Source organism: Acanthopagrus latus, chromosome 23, assembly GCF_904848185.1.
Source record: "Acanthopagrus latus isolate v.2019 chromosome 23, fAcaLat1.1, whole genome shotgun sequence".
In the NCBI taxonomy this organism is placed as follows: Eukaryota; Metazoa; Chordata; class Actinopteri; order Spariformes; family Sparidae; genus Acanthopagrus; species Acanthopagrus latus.
Window position 1 is genome coordinate 21,651,891 of NC_051061.1, and position 22,048 is coordinate 21,673,938.

The following is a 22,048-nucleotide window of genomic DNA, read 5'->3' on the forward strand; positions in this document are numbered from 1 at the left end:
AAATAAATATGCACCGTTTGCACACAGAACATAAATCTGCACTAAAACAAGCATCATGTGTATCTGGACAGACGGGACGTGCAGGTTTATGCTGCCTTCCTCTAAACACGATGGTGGTATTTTGGTGGAGGCATCGGCTTTTTTAAAAACTCTGCCAGTGTTTTTCCACCGGCTGCATGAATGACTCAGGCCAGGTGACGTGCTAGCCAGACTGTGAAGGAGGAGCCGGGTGTGGGAGGATGGAAGATAGCCCTGAAGAAATATTTCCTCAGAATGAAAAAATAAAAAAAAAAGATGTAACCAGCAGAGCTCCATCAGAGACCCAGACGATGGTAATTCAGCCTTGTGTATTCAAATGAGACTCGGGCTTCTCTTCCCCTCTGACGAACGCCTGATCGGGGATGTAGCTGAAATTATTGACAGCTGAGATATATACGGGTCCGATCCTCAAACCCCTGCAGTCTACGGATGCGTTTGACTAACGGGAGCGGAACACTTTAGATTACAGGATGCGTAAATACACCACAGAGCTAATGGAATTTTTAATGTGCACGTGCTGCCGGCTCAGATATGAGAATCAAACATCAGATGCCTGCGAGGAGGCGTGGGCGGAGAGAAGCAAGGAGAGTGGAGGAGAGTGAGAGAGGTGGGCAGCAGGAGGATGCAGCTGGCATCATACCCATCCTTCTTGTAAAACTCCAGCATCATGTTGTCCGTGGCAACGCTCAGTGGGCGTCGGCTCTGGTCGTGCTGCTGCTTGCGCTCCGATTGGTCCATGTCCGGGGAGGGCATGGAGCTGTAGTTGGAGTTGTGGTTGGTGTGGATCGGGCTGCCGTAGCTGCCGGTCAGGTTGAATTCGATCTCTGAGGGGAGGAGAGGACGCCGACAGCTTACATGTTAGAGTTTCTCCTGGTTTCCCACATTATCACAGACATGTTGCAGGATTCCTCACCTCCAGGGAAGAACCAGTCCGCGTGCTGGATGATGGGCTCGATGATGCCGACGATCTGCAGGGACAACGTGGTCATCATCTCCGTCATGTTCCTGGAAACCAACAGAAGTAAAACTGAACTGCCGCAGGATCCTCAAGAGACGAAGGTGTGACATGTATAATGGTTAAATACATACGGTTCTGTGTGGGTCCAAAGCAAGTTAGGGCCCAGAACGATCGCCATGTTGCCAGGAGTCATCTTGTTGGCGTCTTGGTACTCGCTTAGCTTGGCTAAGAATTTGATGAGATATCTGTGGGATTTACATGAAAAAGTGCATTTTGAAACCAGTTCACACCTCATTAAACCAGCTTGACTTTATCCGCCTAAAAGAAGGCACATCTAGAAAATATACATCTGTTTAAGTGTTCACTGTATTTCAAACATTTTTGAGCCACTCATCATCAGAGCTGTGTTAGTCTCACAGAGCCAGACTTTTTTTTTTTTTTTTTTTGACGATGCTGTGTCAGCGCTGGGGAAAGTTCTGGCTGCGTCATCATCATTCTGGTACCGGAGGTCTCTTGTTTGTATCTCTTGTAACCAGTCACAATTATCTGGGACGGCGCTGAACCCAGAGGGCAAAACAAACAGTGTCAGTGGGAACGTGAGTAGCTGAGTAAGAGTCACCTTGTTAGCGATCATGTTGGGTTAACTTGCCACTTTCAGCGTGTTTGTTGCTAGTTAGCCGGATGTTGTTGTTGTTGTAGTTTTAGAGATTTAAAAAGTGTCCACATGCAGACACCAGCGGGGGGAGAGTCGACTGATATGGGAGGCTTATACCAACATCCAACATCTGCTGAGTCAGACTGTAGCTGTGCACATCGCCGCCTGTGTCGCTAACTAACAACAGCAGTTTAAACCTGCAGATGTTTGGACGCCATCATAATGAAAATTATCACTATTGCTGTTACATTCCACGTCTCTTATCTGACTTTTCCTCGCGGCTTCATCCCTCCATCCCAAAGCTCCTACTTCTGCTCCGAGCAGCGAGGATGTATCTCCTTCCTGCAGGACTTTCAGCTCAACCGTGAAGTCCAAACACACCGGTCACCGATTATATTTAAACAAGATGGCTGATGTTCCCTTCTTATAAAACCTTTTCTCCTTCCCTCTCGCAGTGGGAGGGAGAAAGGAGCAAACGTGCGAGGAAAAGAGGATAACGAGGGAAATGTGGATGCAGTTTAAGAGATTTGATCCATCGTCTGCAGGTGTCAGTATTTCAAACTACTTTCTTTCCCTGCAGGAGACGCTTGTTGGGCTGAAACTGATGTACAGGTTTCATCAGTCTTACGATATTGTCTGGGCTCGGTTTTGAGTTAATCTGCATAAATGACTCAGCTGTTCACAGTTCAGCTTTTGGGGAGTTTCTTCTTGGCTTCTCAGCGAGCCTGACGAGCCAGTGAAACGTTCATCGCTTTTCAGTCTTTTTCGGTAGAAGTCGAGCCAGGAAAGTTTGGAAAAGCAACTGACCTGAAATTGTTCAAGTTGTCTGTGGGGAGTTTTTCACACGCTGCCATTAGCGCCTGTAGTCTCTTGTCCATGTCTTGAATGCTGTGGAAATAAAAAACAATCATTAGAGTTTACAGTCGCTCCACTTCTTAATAAATGTCACCAATTTTTCATTTTGGCAGTTTAGACCCTCTGAATAAAAGACTTTGGACTGTTTTTTTTTCATTTTTCCATCGTGGCCAGTGGCATAATTCAAGAAAACAGGTTTAATAAGAAAACAACAACTCACTTTGAGGCCTGAATCCATTCATCATAAAGTTCAGTGGTCATCAGAGGCTCGGGGAGCTCACGGAGGTATGATTTCAGAGCCCCTTTGGGTGAGAAAAACAGGGAGCAAAAGAAAAAAAAACGGGTTGGCTTCTTTTTTTTTTTTTCAGCGGAGGGGAGGTTTTTTTTCTTTTTTTTTTTTTGCACTGTGCCCCATATCTCCACTCCCCCCCTCCAGCAGGCCCCTTGCAGCCCAGTGCAGCTGCCAGATTCAGATTGCTCAACACAGATTTTCATGCTAATGTGTGAAATGGACGGCGATATCAGGACAAAAAGCCTTCAGGAGAACGAGCGCTGAGGGCCGAGTCGATGAAGACGGCTCGCTGACTGTTCTGCTCGCCTGGAGAAGCACATTTTTCCGCCCGACTGGGTGCAGAATCTGAAAACTTTGGTACAGTACGACGACCTTTACATGAACTGTTGCTGTTATTAACTAAGAATCGTTGCCTTTAACATAGATGCAGCTTACAGTTGCGCTTCCTAACACACAACGACAGCGTGTAGGGGGTGTTGTTATGGAAATGTGCTCGGAACGAAGCGTCTGTGTGGGCGTAGTTCACCTGCGATGGCGTGCGGGTCGGAGGAGTACTCCTGCACATCCAGAACTCCGCAGTCCAGGGACGCTTTCAGCTTCTTCAGCTTGGAGGCTGACGGAGCGACTCTGAAGAGGCCCTGCAGCCCACACACAGGAAACAACCAATCATGTGTAATCGTCAGCGCTAACGTGACCTGAGCACACGTTCTGGGTGATACGTAACACAGGAACATACGTTACAGTCCAAAACGTGTCGACTACATTTATATTTCTGTTATCTCGCACCTTAATTTGAGTTGGTCTGCTCAGCACAAACAAACAAAAACCGTGCTGAAGATGATTCGTGACCTCAGTCTCACAGAAATGTTGTGATCACGTTATAAAGAAGCTGCTGCTCGACCTCCCTCTCCTTCCCTCTCTGAATTTAATTTCAATTCAAAAGGTCAAGAAGATAAGACTCAATAAGCTTTCCAGTCAAACGAGGAGAGATAAAAATCAGGTTTAAACGGTTTACTGAATTTTTAAGAAGCAGCAGCAGCAGCAGCAGCAGCTCTGCTCTTAAGAACAGTCCGTTGTCAGATATACAGAAATCAAATGTACGTGGAACATTTTGAGCATTTTGAACAGGATGTTTGGCTGCACGTCTGCTGTGCTGTGTGAGTGTGTGTGTGGGTGTGATTGGCTGGAAGCTTTTTAAGATGTAATTTGAAAAGAAAAATGGACAGAATTCAGAGGCAGCTCCAAAAACATAGGGGGCGGCATAACCGCTAACTGCTGCTCACAGTCCACCTTATTCCCAGACCCGTCGACACCTGGCACGTCCTGCTGCTGCGGCAGAGAGCTGATCCTCTTTCTTTGGTTCGACATATAATTATTCATTTCATCCTCCTGCATCCACACACTTCACATATATTATATAATTACTTGTTCCTGATATTCTGTCAAATATTCTAATATATAAGCTGTGATTTTGTCGAGCTGTACATGAGACATCTGCTGCGTGTCTGTTGGTCTGGAGGAGAGGGATTCCTCCTCTGACGCTCTTCTGGACGTTTCCTCTATTTTTTTTCACCTGTTAAAAGTATTTTTTTTTTTTGGAAATATGGCAGGTTTTCCTCACTTGACTTGAATCGAGGCAATGTGATACTGATTTTGGGGCGAAATACATAACATTGATTTGATTTGATTTGATGAAGATGTAGGTTAGCGACTTTAGCGATTGAACATGGTTACTCTTTGCTGTAGCGACCAGCAGCCATTAGCAAGTTAGCTCAGTTAGCCATTGAGCTAGGGACGGGAGGGGAGCGACAGACAAAGAGTCGGGCATCAGCAGCGGTTAAAAACATCTGGTAGACCTGGAATATTTTCATGCACCACGCTCTTCATTAACTGCAGTATTTATTCTGACTGTGTATAATAAAGTGTGTTTAACGGCGACTTAGCGAGACAAATAAAATCGTCTTAGTTTGGTAAAACTTGAATTCAGAAGATGTACACCTGCGTTTTTCTATTCAGTAAAGAAAGAGGAAGTAAGATATTTCCTTTGCTGACATTTTACGAGTTTCTTTATTGACTTACTGTGTGTGTGTGTGAGTGTGTGTGCTTTACCTCCTCCTGCATGCCACACTCTAACAGCATGGTGACACAAGCTTCGATGGGGAAGGCGATCTCTCTCCCACTGATGTTCAGGTGCTCCTCCAGAGACTTGCCAAACGACGGCTTCTCCACCCACGCCTCTGCAACACAACACGACGCAGCGGCTCCGATCACAAACAAACCTACGCGTCATCGCTTCCGCCCGATGACGGCACGGATACAACGTTTTGTGACGACACGATTCATTCGGATGATGGAAGCCGGAAGCCGCCTGTTCGATTCAGCACTTAAATATGAAGGTGTCATGTGACACGTCAGGGCAGCTTCTCATCTTAATATTGCTTTAGGTGCAGAACTGGAGCAGATCTTCACACACACACACACACACACACACACACACACACACACACACACAGTGTAAGACTCACCTTGGTGAGCTTTAATCTGGGGCAGGATGCTGTGAAGGATCTCTAATGACTTCCTGTGATATTCTGCCTGTGTTTCTATCAGCTGTAGGCGGAGAGGAGAGATTGTGTGTTATAATATAAAGTTATCACATCATTTGTAATGTTTAACTGTAACCTGTGGTATCATGGGATGCAGCGATTACAGATTTTGACGGTATGATTGTAATCACAGTCTGTTATTAATCACGTGAGCATTTTTAATAAGAGTTTTGATTGTATTTTGTCTCCGCGACTGTTCTTTGTTGAACTGAAATAATACAGCACTATATAATACGTATAAATAAAGGAAAAGTGCTGCTCAATTAGACATAAAATGGAATTAGAGAAATCTCTTTTGCAGGTGTTTCACCTTTAAGAGGATTACACGCTGCAAACGCTCCTTTTCCTGCTTTGTTGCCTTCGGGTTACTTTGTGTTGCATGAAAGCACGACGCTACACTCACAGCTACTGTCGCTGGCTGTAAGTGAGACGTAATATTAAATTCCCTACCGACTGAGTGTTAAAAGGAAAGTCTATTATTTCTAATCCTGAGCTCTTTATGTAAATGATTCATTCATACCCAGAGTTTTGTCTGCTGCCACAACACGGCTGCAAGGGGTGAAACAAAATCCTCTGGGCAACCGTCAAAGTTACGTCCACTAACTTTTATTTTGCCACTGACAAGTTAAACCGCTATACAGGAACTCTTTGTGTTGTTTAAAGTTACAAAACCAGGACATTTTAAAAATCACAATCACCAGTAAAATATTTAATCGCTGCACCCCTCATGGGAAAAACCTTTTTTTCTTCACACAGCAAAAAAAAAAACAAACAAACAGAATATTTAATCACGTTCGCAGTGTACTCACTGTCTGGAAGTAGTTTGCATAGTCTATTTCTTTGGCCACAAAACTGTACATATCTGCCGACAGCTGATCCTGAAACAGAAAGCAGACACACACCGTCCTTTCAGAAATGATCTCACCCACATGTGACTGTAACATCATCCTGGCACTGTGGTCCGTTTGTGTCGGATACATGCAGGAGGGATATAAATCAAACCGGAGAGCGAAGAAGCTCGAGGCGGGAATAATGTTCGACTGGCTCACCCTACAAATCTCCATCCGATTGGCCGCCTCCTCCATCTCCTCTCGGAGCGACTCGGATTTGGCGCCGGGCTGCAGCGTGCTCGGGTGACTGGAGGACTTGGACGACTGATGAAATCTGTGGGCACGAGATGAAGACCGCATTTAAACATTTAAAACCCCGAGCGTTTGTTTTGTCAAAAATGAATTTGTGGACGTGGCCTGACCTTGTCCGAGCGGAGTCCATGTCCAGGACGAGTTTAGCTAAGTGCTTCCTCTGCTTCTGGATGTTGGGGATGTCCACCTGCGGAGGATTACAGTCAGAGCCGAGAGAAAAAGAGCAGCACTTTTATGTAAATGAAGAACATATTCTGCTTGAAATAGAGAGCGTGGCTCTGTAATTCATGTCAGGGAGGTGTTCAGCTCCTAATTGGTGCCATAAGTTACCTCGGCGAGCACGTAGAGAGGCTCCACCACATCTCTCTCGATCTGGAACTCGAACTGGATGAGCTCCTGGGCCAACTTCTCCTCCGTCTCCCCACACAGCTTCAGCATCTTCCTGTTGGTGGTGAAAGTCAGACGCAATCAGACGCAATTAAAATGCAGACAAGGGTAACGAGGACGGGGGAGAAGAATCCGATCGCCGAATCAATAATTAAAGATGACTTACCCCAGCAGAGAGTCGTCCCCCAGCACCGCGGCACCCTCCACCATACACTGAGCCAGGATCGTGAGCGGGAGTTTTTTCTGGCGGCAGAGAGAAACGATATCAGAGGATGAGATTCATACGCGGATCACGAACGACGTGGCGTGAGACGGATGTTGGATGCGGTCACTCACCGACGGCGACTTGACGGATCTCTTCTCCATGTCGGTCCCCTGCTGACCCTGCAGGCAGGCCGTCAGCTTCTTGTGGGTGCTGTGCGACACCTGTTTGACCAGGTCCAGACGCTTCTCCACCTGGGAGAACCACACACACGTCAGAAAACATCCCGGCACACTCGCACACATCTGTTACCATCACTTCCACAGTCATTTGATCACTCATTTAGTCTGAAAAATATCCCAGAAGTGTGATAAATGCTCAGCACATTTCACAGAGAACAAAGTGACGTCTTCAAGTTGACTTCTTTTGTCTTAAGACCAAAAGACTCTTCATCTAGTGTCATCTTCAAATTTAAGAGGCTGGAATCAGCAAATGTGCTTGAAAAACCACTTAAATGATAACTCGAATACAAAATAGACAAATCAAGCAGTTTAACAGCTTTGTTTTGGGTTGTGCCGTGTCATGCTGTGTGTTTTTGTCACTACTGTATGTTACAGTTGATGATTAATCCAAAATATAGAATAATTTTAATAACCTGTCATCGTGAGTCTGAAGAAAATAACAAGGGAAAAACGTTTCTGCTACAGAACAGATTTAACTGTCTGACTTTCTCTTTGTTTAAATGAAACAACCTGAAGATTTAGAGCCACTTTTCACTAGACACTGACTGTACGTGACCCGTGACTTTGCTTCGAGGCGTCACGAGACAAAAAGAAACGTTGGAGACGCGGCTCACGGGCGGCATAATCACATTATTCACACCTGTTAATGTAACTCGGCGTGAACAATGAGAAGACCGACTGCTAAGAGACCGTCGGCTAATCAAGGACCAACAAGTCTGATTCACAGGTGTTGTGATTTCCCTGCCTGCCTACGCACACACACACACACACACACACACACACACACACACACACTCTCACCTGTAGAAGGTCTTCGCTTAACACCTCTGTTTTTTCCGCCCTGTGAAGATAAAGGTGTAAAACAGTCAGCAAATCCAGAGGCGAGAACACGAACATGAGCTGATGATGTCATAAACACATTAACTGTCAGATTATAAGATATTTACTCATTCAAGCACTAATAAGTCACTTGTTAGGGGTTTATAAACGGTTAAAAACATTAATAAAACGTCCAAAAACTGATGATATCAACATTACAAACACATTAACTGTCCATCCTTCGATACAGCTTCATGACGACGTGTCAGCTGAAGTGATTTACGGCTCTCTGCGCGTCTCGTTCGTGTCCAAATGTATTTCACAGCAGCCAGAATGTTCCCCTGTTTGTGAAACATCGTCCCAGCTGCGTTACATCTCATGCAGACTCACTCGCTGACTGTCTGCACATCATCAACATCATCATCATCAGTGTGGCAGAGCTCCAACATGCTCCTGTCCCTCTGCAGCATATGTGGGTGCTCATGTGAGTTCATCTGTGTGACTTAGACAATATACAAGATCAACAGATTCATCATCAGCTCGCCGGAGTGTCCCAACACCAGCGTGAGCGCAACAAGCGGGACGGCGGCCACCGATTCAATCACGCCACTTCTCCGCCGAGGAGCGTCTCGTCCCGCTGCGAATCCAGCAGACTGGGGATTTAGCCAACAACTGGAGGAAGAAGAGGCAGAGCTGCAGCGCCGCCGAAGCAGATAAAACTACTCATCCGGAGGACTGAATGAGCCATAAGCTCGGGGAAAAAAGCAAACCACTGGATTTCATAAATACACGGTGTCAGCTTGGTGCAGAGAGCTTATATATTAAGACTTGGGCTCTTTTACAGCGAGAAGATTTCCCCACAGAGCTCAATATGCTTCTTTTTTTTTTTTTTTTTTTTTACAATCCTCCAAGAAAAGATAGATTTCCTCCTCGGAGCACCTGCAGTATATTACATGTCTGATTTGAGTAGTTTCGCACACAATGCACGTATCGAAAGCAACAACCGGGATCTATCAGGGCCATCTAATCAGACCGGAGGATAACATGTACTTCCTGCTCCGGCTGACGGGGGGGGCGACTTCTTCTGACCTCCAAAACGGAGTCAAAACCAAGACCTGCAGACCCCCCAGCAACCACCCACGGGCGAACATACTCTCTCGGCACTTCCTCTTCCTGTCTGCACAACCTCTTCCTGCTATTGTGCCCCCACCGTGCCAACGCCGATGGCGAATAATAGCTTTTTATTTCTGTATCGTTCATTTAGAAAAGAAATCTGAAATGAACTCGGAATGGAAAAAAGACCTCGATTTGTGCTCCATTGTTCATCAGCCGGACGAAAATACATCGTAATTAAAATGTCTTCGGAAACAAATGGACTGAAAGGTTTTAATGTTGACGTGATGTGTGTACATGTTCCGTACGTCGCCTCCAACAACAGCAAGCTGAACCTCTAACGATGTCGGTTATTAGCATCCCTCGCTCTCGGTGCCGGGACGTGAGCGCGGAGTCATGGGAACTGGGTCAAACCAGGCATGTACCAATGGATCTAATCACACTCAGCCCTCCTCTGCTCACTGATGGAGGAAGAAAAAAAAAAAAAAAGTCCAGGAAATGTGTGTGTGCCTGCCCGCCTGAGAGGGAGAGAGAGAAACTGATAGCTGAGCGAGAGATTTCTGGCATGATCTGTGAGGATAAGTGTGATCGCAGATTGCTGATTACATGACAAAAGGGGGATAAAAATAACCCGAGCAGCGCGCTGAAGTTTGGCTCCGTTCTGCTGCGACACTCCGACTCGCTCTGAAAAAATCTCTCCGAACCGCCATGTTCTATTAAAAAAAAAAAAAGACCTTGCACACCACGCTGTCACATGTGCTCCACGCCGAGTGCCTGGAGGTCTGCAGTGTGCAGCTGCGAGCTCGTCGCTGTCTACGAGGCCTCGGATAGCTGGTCGAGGTGTCCGCCGGGAGAATCTGGCAGCTGAGGGACACTAATGGGGGCACAGATGAGACAGGAACTCCAGCAGCGGCACGGATGTGGAGGAGCTACTCTGTTAGTGATATCTGGCAGGGATACGTGGATCCACCTGCTCAGATATGACAGCTGCATACGCTTAAAGTTTTATTGCGACCCACTCTCTCTGTTTATCTGAGTGTGGGAGTGTGTTCCCTGAAGGCCGAGTCGTCTGAGGGAGTGAAAATCGTGAAAATCGAAAGGGATTCAGTAAAAAAAAATCCCCAAAAACCCCCAAGACAATTAGTTAATTGTGTTGGCTGTTTGCAAGAAGGGAATGAAAATTCAAACATCTGTCGTTCTCTCCGACCACGACCAGTGTGGCCTTTATGACCCAGACATCAAACGGGTCGGAGCCGGTCTTCAAAGACAGCCGAGCGTCTTGTTCCTTCAGCTTGTTTGTTTTCAGTCGGTGGTATTTCCTCTCAGGGAAGCGGTATCGTACATAATCAGGCCTGTGAAGACACAGAGACAAAGTAGCACAGCGTCGGCCGGGGACACGAGGGGGGTACCGGAGCTGCTTGAACCTGATGTAAAGCCACCTTGCAGGAGAATTTGGGAGGTGAGGAGAGAAGATTCGTCTCAGCAAACAGTGTGCAGAACGAGTCCTGGGAGGAAAGTAAACACGTGGGAGAGTTGGCAGCCATGTGGGCGGCGTGCTCGTGGACGGGGAGAGAGACTTTGCCAGATTGATGCCAACCATCTGCCACTTCGCAGGCATTCCTTTACCTGGAGGTGCTGATGACTCAATACAAACATGCACACACACTCTCTCTCTCTCTCTCTCTCTCACACACACACACGTGAAAACACACATCTATAAATACACTGATTAATTAACTAAAGCAAAGTGCTGAAATGCATCACAAGATTTCAGTCCAACACATACAAGATAAATTCAAAAAGCTGACAAATTCTGGCTTGTTTCTCTGGTACATCAGTGAAGCAAGAACTGCAAATCAGTGCAACGCAAACACGGACGACGGCTCGGAGTGAAGACGAGGCTGAATTATTTGAGACAATATTGACAGTAAGAGATCAGCCGCCACAGTCTGAATAACTCCCTCTCTACCCAGTGGGGAAGTTAAAACCACATGAGACCAAGTCATGACCAAGACAAGAGTGCATCCAGATTGAGACGAGACCAAGACTTTGAAGGCTTCAGACCAAATCAAGGTCAAGGCCAGAGTGAATCAAGAGCAAGACTTTGAAAGATTAAGAGCACGTCAAGACCAAGATCAAGGCGGGGCAAGACCGAGTCAAGACCAAGACAAGAGTGCATCAAGACCTAATCCAGATCAAGGCAGGACAAGACCAACTCAAGACCATAATCAGAGCGTATCGAGACCAAGACAAGACAAAGACTGAAGGTTTAAGACCTTCAATTAAGGCGGAATTAAGGTCAAGGCCGAGACAAACTCCAGAGTCTGAGGCTGAGACCAAATTAAAGGGCTCTTGAGACCAAGACTGATCTCGGGCGAATATTTTCTCAACCTCTGGAGGCAACGATTACAAAGCACTGATAAGAAGGAGGGTTGCTGTTGTATTTACAGCTGGTCATAGAAAAATATCATTTTTAATGTGCATATTTTCCCAGAGACCTCAGACATTCCAGTTCACTCCAACTCCACAACACGGGAAGCAACATGTGTGCACCAAATACCCAGCTGACCGTTCCGGCCTCTCATTCCAGACAAATATGTTATATAATAAATATTTCTATCTCCAGATATGTTAATGTTGGAGGGCGTTCATGCTCTCAGCCCCCCCTTCAGTGCTGTGCATGCTTCATGAGAGCATGAATAATCCATGTGGACGTAATCACACAACGCGAAGAAAAAATAACATCCCCAGTCTTGAACATATTGCGTTGGTAGCGAGCCAAATGTTGGCTTTCGGTCCTCAGGTCCACCTGAGACTGAACACAAAGAGAGCATCATGCTCTGGTTGTTAGCATGGCTAACAGCAGTGCTAACTCTGAGGCCTGAGAGAGCCGTGCTGGATGCTACGTCCTGTGCTGCGACGGGAGGGTAGTGGAGCAGAATGGTGGCCCGGGGCCTCAGCAGGGCACCACACGGCCCGGAGCGCTGGCATGAGATCCACACTCAGACACACACACAGCAGTGTTCATGCTAGGGATGCTCTGTGAATATTTCTCCATTTATTGCCCCCTCCCGCCCTCCCAGAACCATTCCCGTGCATCGAGAGGCCCCGCTCCTCCCAAAAGACGAGGCGGGGGAGAGAGAAGGGGCTGATGGGATGCGAAGGTTACTAAAACAGAGAAACCCACTTACTGTAGTTGTCCGGCAAAAAAAAAAAAAAAAAAAAACTAGGTCACAGTTCTGTTAAGTATGCAAGAATAAACTGTGAGAGAGAGTGCACACACAACACACACACAACACACACACACACACACACACACACACACACACACACACACACACACACACACACATACCCAGAGAGAGAGAGAGAGCCTGCAGCATTCAGCAGCGTTTCACTGGAAACACAAGCAGTGAGTTATCTCTAATAACTTTATTCATGGTGAATAATCTGCACTAGACGCCCTCCGCTCTGTGATTTAACTGCTTTAACACCGCCGGAGCAGCAAAACACCTAAATGATGCCAAACGTCCGGCAGAGAGCAATCGAACGGACACCAGGGGGGACGAGGCGACGCGGATCAGAGCCGCGCACCCACCAGAAGAAAACGGATGAGAAAATGTTTTCTCGAGCCATCGTGCTGCGTCGGTTCCAAAAAAGAAGAAACTCGCTGCCATTTTTGGGCAAAATTAACATGTGGGTTGGCAAAAAAAAAAAAAACGAACGAGGTTTGATGAAACAGCTAATACCAAATGAGCGTTTCTAGGCAACAGCGAATGAGGAGATTTTTTTTTTTTAACACCTACTGTACAGAAACACTGAAGATGGAGAATCATCATTTTATGATTAAGGAGCTGAATTTCTACACGTTTAACAGGAGAAAGAGGTAAACAACGCAGGAAATGTGTTATTAGTGGATCAGTGCTTCCTGTTTTGAGCCTATTGGCATTCCTGAATGGGAGGAAGTGGGCACGCTGATAGGGAGTCGCCCGCCTCCTCCAGAGGAGAACTTCATTATTTCTAACAACAATGACGCTCCGCTGCGGCGACTCTCACTTCATTGTTGCTCAGAAAAATGCAGCGGCTGACTGAGCGTACAGTAGGAGACCTTGTGTTGGACATCACGATCTCAGAGTTTCTATTTCTGAACATGTTTTCACAGCAATAACTTCACGTTTAAACACGTCTTTGACTACATTATTTATTCCAGTAACACTTCACAGTTCTGCAGATTTCATTCCCTTAATAACAACATTTATTACCTCAAGATTTACTGAAAATCACCCTGACATGAACACAAATTTTGTAATTTTCTAATCAATATCATTTCCAGGTAACTTCCAACTGGTTTCTGCTCAACGTCTGCATTCTAATCTCAAGATAATAACAAGGGATGTGCAGCTACGTAATACAACATTATCATGATATGAGACCATATATCACATAAATCTTAGATTCTGGATATTGTTATATCCTGATGTGTCTCTTGCTGGTTTTAAAAGCTGCATCCACAGAAAAGTGACATTATTTTAAACTTACAAGACTGTTTTACATGTTCTAACACTTGCGCTGACACACTAAGTCTTTATATCCACATTACTGATGATTATTTTTCAAAAACCTCATTGTGCTAGTTGCATTTACCTTTTGACGTGTATATTGTATATGTACGGCCTTAAAATATTGTTATATTCGCCCTACGAAGAATCAAGTTAGAGAAGTTTAGAAGGATTGTTCTAAAGTTGGACTGACCTGCTAGAAAATAAATGTAAATAGTTAAAAAGTGTATTTAATTTTCTGACCAGCAGAAGTTGCACAGAAACATGTCAACTCGTTTTAATTTAGTGGCCTGCTGAAGGAAAGCTGAGAGCTGAAATTCACTGGAAATTAAACATGGAAAGTTTCCTGAACATGAATTAAAGACTTGACTGGTTATTTATTAACTGCTTAAATAGCAGAATATTATTATCGTACAACAGAGGGGTCATTTACAACAAAATACAAGGTTGTTATGATGGTAATTCTGGGCTTCATTTCACAGGAATTTTAAATATGTCTCTTGCTAAACTTTCTGCTTCAGAGACAAAGATTTGGCTGCAGCTCCTCAGAATATTACCTCCATAAACCACAGTTCAATCTAATAAACATGAATTTAATCTGGTGATAAAGGAAAACTTATTGAAACAGAAGTTATTATGTTTCTGTAACAGCACTTAGAGAGTCGTTTGTGGGTTGTTTGTGTCCTTGTTGTCGTGCATGAGATCAGCCCGTCTCGCCCCTGAACGCCTCGCAGCCTGAATCGCATCTGATTCATTTGCTGCGTTGCTTTCGGACCCCGAGGTCACTTCCTGTCGAAGATGAGATCATGATGAGCGGCGCACTGGGTCGACCCCGACACCCCGTGATCGAAACCCTCTTCAATAACATGCAGCAGATCAACGAGGACACAAACTAAGTCAAAGTGCAGACGGGAGCGAGCAGCCGTCCTGTCGTTTCTTACATGTGAGGTCGTATCGGACCGACAGCGCAGGTTTCGTCTCTTGAGGGGAGTCGGCCGCACAGAAACAACGCTTCTGTCTGATATTACATCATCTGTCTTTTGATGGCCAAAATGGCCCTTTTGACAAAGGCTCCCTCTCACTGACTCTTCCCTGTAGTAAGCTGGCACTGCCGGGGTTATGGGAGGGTTATCAACATGGACCTTTGATGCTCACACTGAATGGCTCCATACAATCACAGCTTCGCCTTGAAAAGAAGAAGACCCGCGATCTCCAACACGAGCAGTGACTCATTTCTGATGAATGCCTCAAAAAAAAAACAACAAAAAAAAAACACACTAGCAATGAAGGAACCTTGAGTGTGAGTGTACTTCAACAATGTGATTCTCAGCTGCAGAGACCTCCACCTTGTTGCCCAGATGAATAAGGTGGAGGAGGAGGAGGTGAAGGAGGAGGTGAAGGAGGAGGCGATGCTGCTTTAGCATGCAACAGTGCTGCCTCCTACGTCTCGTGTTACCTGTCAGCGACCATATGTTCTTTCAGTATCACATCCTGGCCGAGAGGTGCTCAAGTGAAACAGGCAGAGGCAGCCGTGTTTTCTGCTGACAGCAATTTGTCTACAAGACTCAAACGACCCGGATTAATGCAGAAGATTTTCTTTTCTGTCCCCCTTTTATGAGCATCGTTATATCCTGATACGATAAGTGTTGTCTTCTCCTGGTTTTAAAGGCTGCGTTACAGTAAAGCGATTTCCATATCTGAACCTATCAGACTGTCCTACTTGTTCTGATGACCCACTTTTCTTTATCTCCACACTACTGATGATTATTTATCAAAAAATCTCATTCAAAAATATGGAGATATATATCGTGTACATGCACGATATAACCTGATGTGTTTCCTCCTCACTGCTGCCACGTTCCTGCTCATGGGGCAAATTAATCAGGTGATTTGGTCTAATGCTGCTTCGATTGGAAGTATAAGCAAACAGGTTGTCTTTGAGTAATATGTCGTTTTGGAAGTGACATACTACCCGTAAACGTACAGGTATGAGGATGTGTTGCCTAAAAAAGTAACCTAAATATATCAACCGTTTGATGGTTTTATGTTGGAAAGTATGGATCGACTAATGCGTTCTTTTTCAGGGCTGATACCTGATCGTGATTATCAGCAATCATCTGCAGTCAAAATTTAAATCTTAGTGTCAAAAAACTGAATATTGATCTCTGATAATCCACCAGAGTATCACGACTAACAAGCCAACTTCTCACTCATGCATACGCAAACAGGCAGAGACACATTTCTTGTTGTTGCCATGTGTCCGTCCTCCTCTCTCTATATGTTCCACTGCCTATAAATGATTTCCATAAATGCTAGAAATCTATGAGAGGCTGCGACACATCCACAGACTGCGTCACACTGTGGAGAGGAAGAGAGAGTAAAAGTGAGACAATGCGGGAGAGAGAAAAGCATCTACAACTCATCTGCCAGCCCACAAGTGGCTGCCATTTTCTCATAATTGCACGGTGGAGTGGTGAGTTACGGCCCGCCCTGGAGGAACGGGGCAGGAAGAACGCCATTACCCGCTGGTGAACATCACCCAGGTGAGTGGTGCAGAGTGTGAGGGCGGGCGGAGGCGGGAGGCAATTTGTCAGGAGGGTGTAGCCCGAGACAGACGGCGTCCTTATCAAGTCAAAAGAACTGGGGGGTAAAAAAAAAAAAAAGCCAGTTTTTCATTTCTTCATGTGTGAAATCAGTGTGACAGTCTCACAGACGCGTATCGAGGACTTTTTACCCGGCTGTCCTAGACCCAGATAGGACAGAGAGCTGGGAATACAGAAATAGGTCAAGAGAACCGGAGGGTGGGAGCTGGCTGGAATGAAGTAATCTTTTTCCGGCTTGTTTGGTACGTTAAATAAATCACAATGTAGACAAACACTTGAATGAATGAATGTTTAGATCGTGGAGATTGTTTTGCAGAGGCGCTCAGCTGTGAATTCAAAGCCACGCCACCAAAAATAACAGCTTAATTTGACAAAACGAGAGAAAATCCAGGGATGATTTCTCTCTTCGCAGCGCTCTGACAGCCCTTTGTCTCTCCCACTGCACCATAACACACTTCTTTAAGCTATAGCGTATGCATGGCTGCACATCCTCCATCCAGTATGAGGTCTTGCAGCTCCACAGAGGTTGATTGGTCAAGCTGCAGATCACATGATGTGGATCTCACCCAGCGGCAGCAGCAGCAGCAGCCTCGGAGAGCCAGAGGAGTGCTGACACAGCACACCTGATCGCCAACCCCCCACTGAAAAAAGACCTTCAATCTCCATCACATGTAAGACACAGAAAAAAAAAAACTTGTGCACTGTTTTCACTGCCGATGGGAGTGAAACACTGAGGTGTCACGTGCAGGAGGGAGGATGACGGGCGTGGATTCACCTCGACGATCCCAGTGCTTTAAAAGTAGAGAGACGGCCTCCTTTATCTCACTGAGATTCTTAAAGGTTATAACGAGGTATTTTCATTAATTTTATGGAAAATTAAGACATATGTGGATCATCACAACAAGCTAAGAAAGGATTTATATGTGTTATGTCCGAACACGGAGGGAAAAAAACATTTTACTGATCCTTCAGCTATTTTCTGCTGTAAACTGAATCTGATATCACTGAATCTATCAGTCATGTTTCCTCAGGTGATTTCTTTATTAAATAATCGTATGCATTTATCTATCTGTTTTAGTCATGTTGCCGCGCTGGTTGTCGTCTTTTTTCTGTCCCTGAATGTTGAAAATTCAATAAATAAGAAGTGTTTCAAAACAAAAGTCTTGAGAAAAAAGATGAAATTAAGTCTTGATTAAAAATGAAAAGAGAAAAAGTTGAAATTTAGCCTTCGTTTGACCTTTTTATCCCATATAATTATTTCTTCTCTCTTTATTCAGCTCAGTTTTCATCTATTTTTCTTTATCTGGCAGAAATGTGCTTCCACATGATAATTCATGCCGGAGAAAGACGACTGGATTAAAAGTCTGTAACAGCTCGTTAATTACATCTTAATGACGACACACTCAGATTCTTGTTATCAAAGTCACACAGATGCTAACAGGACTCGCTTCCTGTGGATCTGCTGAGCTGGTCTGAAGGAGGCTGAGGGGCCGGGCCGCGGTATTAACGGCTCCAGTGAGACTGCCGAGGTTCGCCGAGGTCAAACCGACGCGGTAACCCCCCCGATCCACTACGAGGCCTGTGGAGCTTGAGTCAGCAGAGTCGAGCATCTGAAGAGCCAGTGAGCATGAGATGGAGCAGAACTGTGATGTGTGAAGTCAGGACTAAATATAGTGTCGCAGAGTTTTAAGGTTAAACTTCACAAAATCAAATATCACAATATTTTTTAACAAATACCTTAATATGGACATTTTGAAAATGTCATGGGGAAACTATTGTTACTTTTACAGATATTGCATTTCTGATATATAATCAACAGTAATGTGGATTTAATTAACAAGTGGGTCCACACAGAACAGTCCGGTAAGCTAACCTTTAAAACCAGGAGAAGACAACGCCGGTGCCGCATCACGATGTAACTGTACATCAAAAATCTAGTCCGAAATTTAAATCAGATTTCAATAAAACTCTTGCCCCTAGTTCTGTGCCGGGGGTGACGTGTAGGGTAACGATTCGGGGCTACACGGCGCTCCAAACAGACTTTTCTCAGACGCACAGTCGCTACTAGCTTGCTGATGTCTTGGTAGCTAACTAGCTAGCTAGCAAACGAAATATTGTTATAGCTGATTTGGCTCGTGAGGCCTGAAATTTAACTGAAGTCCGGCAGTGAAGTCGCTGCAGTTGGTGCCGCTCCTCTAATATCAGTGCAGGTGAGCACAGGTGGCTAATGTTAGCCAACGATGCACCGCTAGTGTCCAGGTAATGAGGCAGTGCTCTTTTTTACTTGATTGATAGGAGGAATCATCGGCATACAGTCAACATCAAATGAGTTGATGTGATGGTTTTAAAGCAGTTGTCACATTTAATTGGGGAGATTTAAACCAATAACGCCTAAAACTCTGTTCTGAGGGACGAAGGGCCTCTGAAACACCTGAGGCAGGGGACGAACCTGGAAATGGTATCAAGCCACGGTCTCATATTTAAATAACTATGCAATCATAACGTATCTCGCAGCCCTAAGTGAACTCATTAATCAACAGGCTTTTGTCCTGGCTTGCTAATTTATTCCTCTCTTTGCGGGGTAACATTTGTACTGCAACCAGGAGCACGAGAATTTCATCCCACACAGCCGGCCAGTGGAGAGAGAAATAAAAAAAAGACGGCGAGACTTTCAAACCGAAGCGTCTCCGTTTCAGTCAACATGCGCGGTTTCTCTCTGCGGGGTGTGTTCAACAGCCATTAAAGTGGCGATGGCGTCCTCCCCTCCTACACGCAGGAGAGAGGCGCTGCCTTGAACTGCAGCATGATGGGAAAAGCTTCGCTGTGTGTGAATGTTTACATTAAGACGCCTCATTAATCTGCACTCACACACATTCGTCTGACCCCGCCCGCTGATCCTGCACTAACACACCGACACACCGTGTGTGTGTGTGTGTGTGTGTGTTTGTGTACAAGGACATACGTATCCAAACAGACACGAATGTCAAAGCATCTACACACACTCACACGTCTCTGCTCTGTGGGTGGTTCTGTCAGGGGACATCGTCGCCCTTCATGGTCGGGATGCAAACACAAAGAGAACGAGCCACGTACAGCACAACACATCCTCAACTCTGTTAATACAGGGAGCGATTTTTTTAAATGCATGCAGAAACAAGAGGCAATCAACAGGAACAAGCATGCCGACCTTTAGCGAGCACACACTCCCCCAGATTGTTATTTTCTTTGCAACATGAAAACATTTTTTGACGGGCAAATGTACAGAACCAAGACTGACACAGCATGCGATTTCTGCTGTTAGGAGTCTCTCAATCAACACAACGAAAGGGAAAAGACGGAGTTTGTTGGCGTCTTGGAGAAGCGTCACGTTTATTCACATTCACTCGCTCTCAGGTGTCGTCTGACGCATCAGGCGACCAAAGGAAACGTCCAACAGCGCAAGACACGACTTATCAAACCAGCTAATATTACTGACTAGTCCAAAGACAACAAGGCTAGCTCAGCATTCTTCTGATGTTTTATTTAGCTAAGCGCTCGCTAACCAACCCAGTAGCCAGAATAACTATTTCCACAGTGTGATACCTCAAACTTAACATTTCTTTACAATGCAGTTCCACGTTTCTTGACTTCCCATAAAAAATATCTAGTTTTTGTGGCCAGAGACGTAGCTGGAAAGTGTTCCAGTTTCGCCGTAAATATATCTATATATTGACCCTTACAAATGTTGGAACACAGTCTTGAACTGGGGTCATTGGCTTGGCAGCCTTCTCCCCTAGCCGCACACCATTGCTAGCTCTAGATCTGAGAGTCATAAGCATGTGATTAATGTGATTACTCTCTAGCTTGACTCTTCTGCACTTCATCCTTCAGCCTCCACTGAGAATCCTGACCTTGTTCCTCTGACAGCTGACTAAAGACCCGCGGTTGGTTGTGTCTGACGTAGCGGTGGGAAGTTTTCGGCGCTTCTTGAGGGACATCGTGGCCCATCAACCCAGGTTATGTAGTGCAAGAACAGGCATTTAGGAGGTGAAGAGGGAAAGAGAGAGGCACCATTCACTCTAATATAGTCAAAATGATTTCTGTGTTGTTATTTGAAGGTAAAACAGTCGACTACTCTTGGTGTAAACTTCACCAAAAGAGAAGAAAAGTGACTTCAAATACATGCAAAACAAGATGGCAACAAACAGGAACAGCATGCCGACCTTTAGGGAGCACGAACTCCTCCAGATTGTTGTTTTCTCTGCAGCAGAGAACGTGTCTGATGGGCAGTTTCCTCCACAGCACCGTATGGTGCCATGACTGAGACCCGGTACAGATGGTACTGCTTTCCTCTCATGTCTTCTTGCGTGGCACAGCTAAAGTTTGATTCTGCTCAAGGTCACCGGAGGGTCACACCTGTTACTTCTCGGCCCGATACGAAGCTCAAATAAAGTCTCAGAAGCTCTTGAGAGAACGTGCTGAGGAGAGTTTGTGGCGAAGGCTGCGTTCTGGAGCTCGTTACGGCTCGGCGGTACCGACAGAACCACGTCGACGGGCCGAGGGTGAGAAGAATATCGCTCACGTAACAGCAGCGGCATGCACTGGAGGAGGGGAGTGTGTCTCTCTCTCACACACACACGGCCTCACCTTCTCTGCTCATATGAAGCCCACACACATTTCCAGAATCACACCCACACACACACACACACACACACACACACACACACACACACACACACACACACACTAATGACTCACACACAGAGAGGATTGGAGAAAGCAGCCTGAACCAAAGAGGTAACTGATAGCACAAACACAGCCTGCAAGGTGTGTCGTAATGATGACCCACACACCTCCTGGCCCTAATCCCCCCTCCTCCACCTCCCTCCTCCACCTCCCTCCTCCTCCACCCTCCCTGTGTACTGACTGAGCAGAGAACACCTCCTGCTTGACAAGCTGCTCTGCCGCCCTGCGAGGTGAGCCAGCAGGGTGGTGGTGGTGGTGGAGGGGGGGGAAGAAGAGGGATAAACCCAGGGGACCTGCGTGAAAGGTCACAAGGCATCTTCTCCTGAGGGTGGGGAGGGGCTCAGAGACGCCCAGGTGCAGCGCAGGTAGACGACTGTAGGGGAGAATCCTCGGGTCTGGTCGTTAGTGGCATAATAGGATTATTCAGACAGAGAAATTGTAGATTAAAATAATCCAGATGTGGATTGCGACCTTCAGGAATGCACGGACTTGATGACCCCCCCCCACACACACACTCTCCTCCCCGCCCGCCCAGGAGGTGCTTCCCTCCTCACAGCTGATGTTACTGCGTAATGAAAACATTGCGCCTTTTCCCTTTTCTGCCTCCCCTCCTCCTCTTCCTCTTCCTCCTCCTCCTCCTCCTCCTCTCGCCCCGCACCGCATCCGTCTGCATCACGCACGCCTCCTTGACAGCTTCTGAATGTAATCGCACCTTAACTTCACCATCACCATCACGCAGCCCCGGCAGGTGACACCCCGCCGCTGCGTACAGAAGGTCTCTGTGTGATGCTGCCGTCGTCTATATTTAATGTGTTTCCGTGGGCAGGTCGCACTGGGGCAATGCGCCTCCACTC

The 22,048-nt window shown here is 46.0% G+C and overlaps 1 protein-coding gene across 6 annotated transcripts in view; it reads right to left on the reverse strand.

Annotated features, from left to right (window-relative positions):
• si:ch211-114m9.1 (rho GTPase-activating protein 44) overlaps positions 1-22,048 on the reverse strand; it is a 35,294-nt gene that overhangs the window by 12,414 nt on the left and 832 nt on the right. For all 6 annotated transcript variants that reach the window (XM_037089955.1, XM_037089954.1, XM_037089958.1 and 3 more), the window contains exons 2-16: positions 8,177-8,216; positions 7,268-7,387; positions 7,098-7,174; positions 6,875-6,986; positions 6,655-6,731; positions 6,452-6,566; positions 6,212-6,280; positions 5,325-5,406; positions 4,909-5,036; positions 3,326-3,437; positions 2,728-2,809; positions 2,460-2,540; positions 1,129-1,242; positions 953-1,044; positions 680-863 (exon numbers count right to left, since the gene is read on the reverse strand). In XM_037089955.1, coding sequence (XP_036945850.1) covers positions 680-863; positions 953-1,044; positions 1,129-1,242; positions 2,460-2,540; positions 2,728-2,809; positions 3,326-3,437; positions 4,909-5,036; positions 5,325-5,406; positions 6,212-6,280; positions 6,452-6,566; positions 6,655-6,731; positions 6,875-6,986; positions 7,098-7,174; positions 7,268-7,387; positions 8,177-8,216 — 1,485 coding nt within the window. The remainder of the gene's footprint in view (positions 1-679; positions 864-952; positions 1,045-1,128; positions 1,243-2,459; positions 2,541-2,727; positions 2,810-3,325; positions 3,438-4,908; positions 5,037-5,324; positions 5,407-6,211; positions 6,281-6,451; positions 6,567-6,654; positions 6,732-6,874; positions 6,987-7,097; positions 7,175-7,267; positions 7,388-8,176; positions 8,217-22,048) is intronic.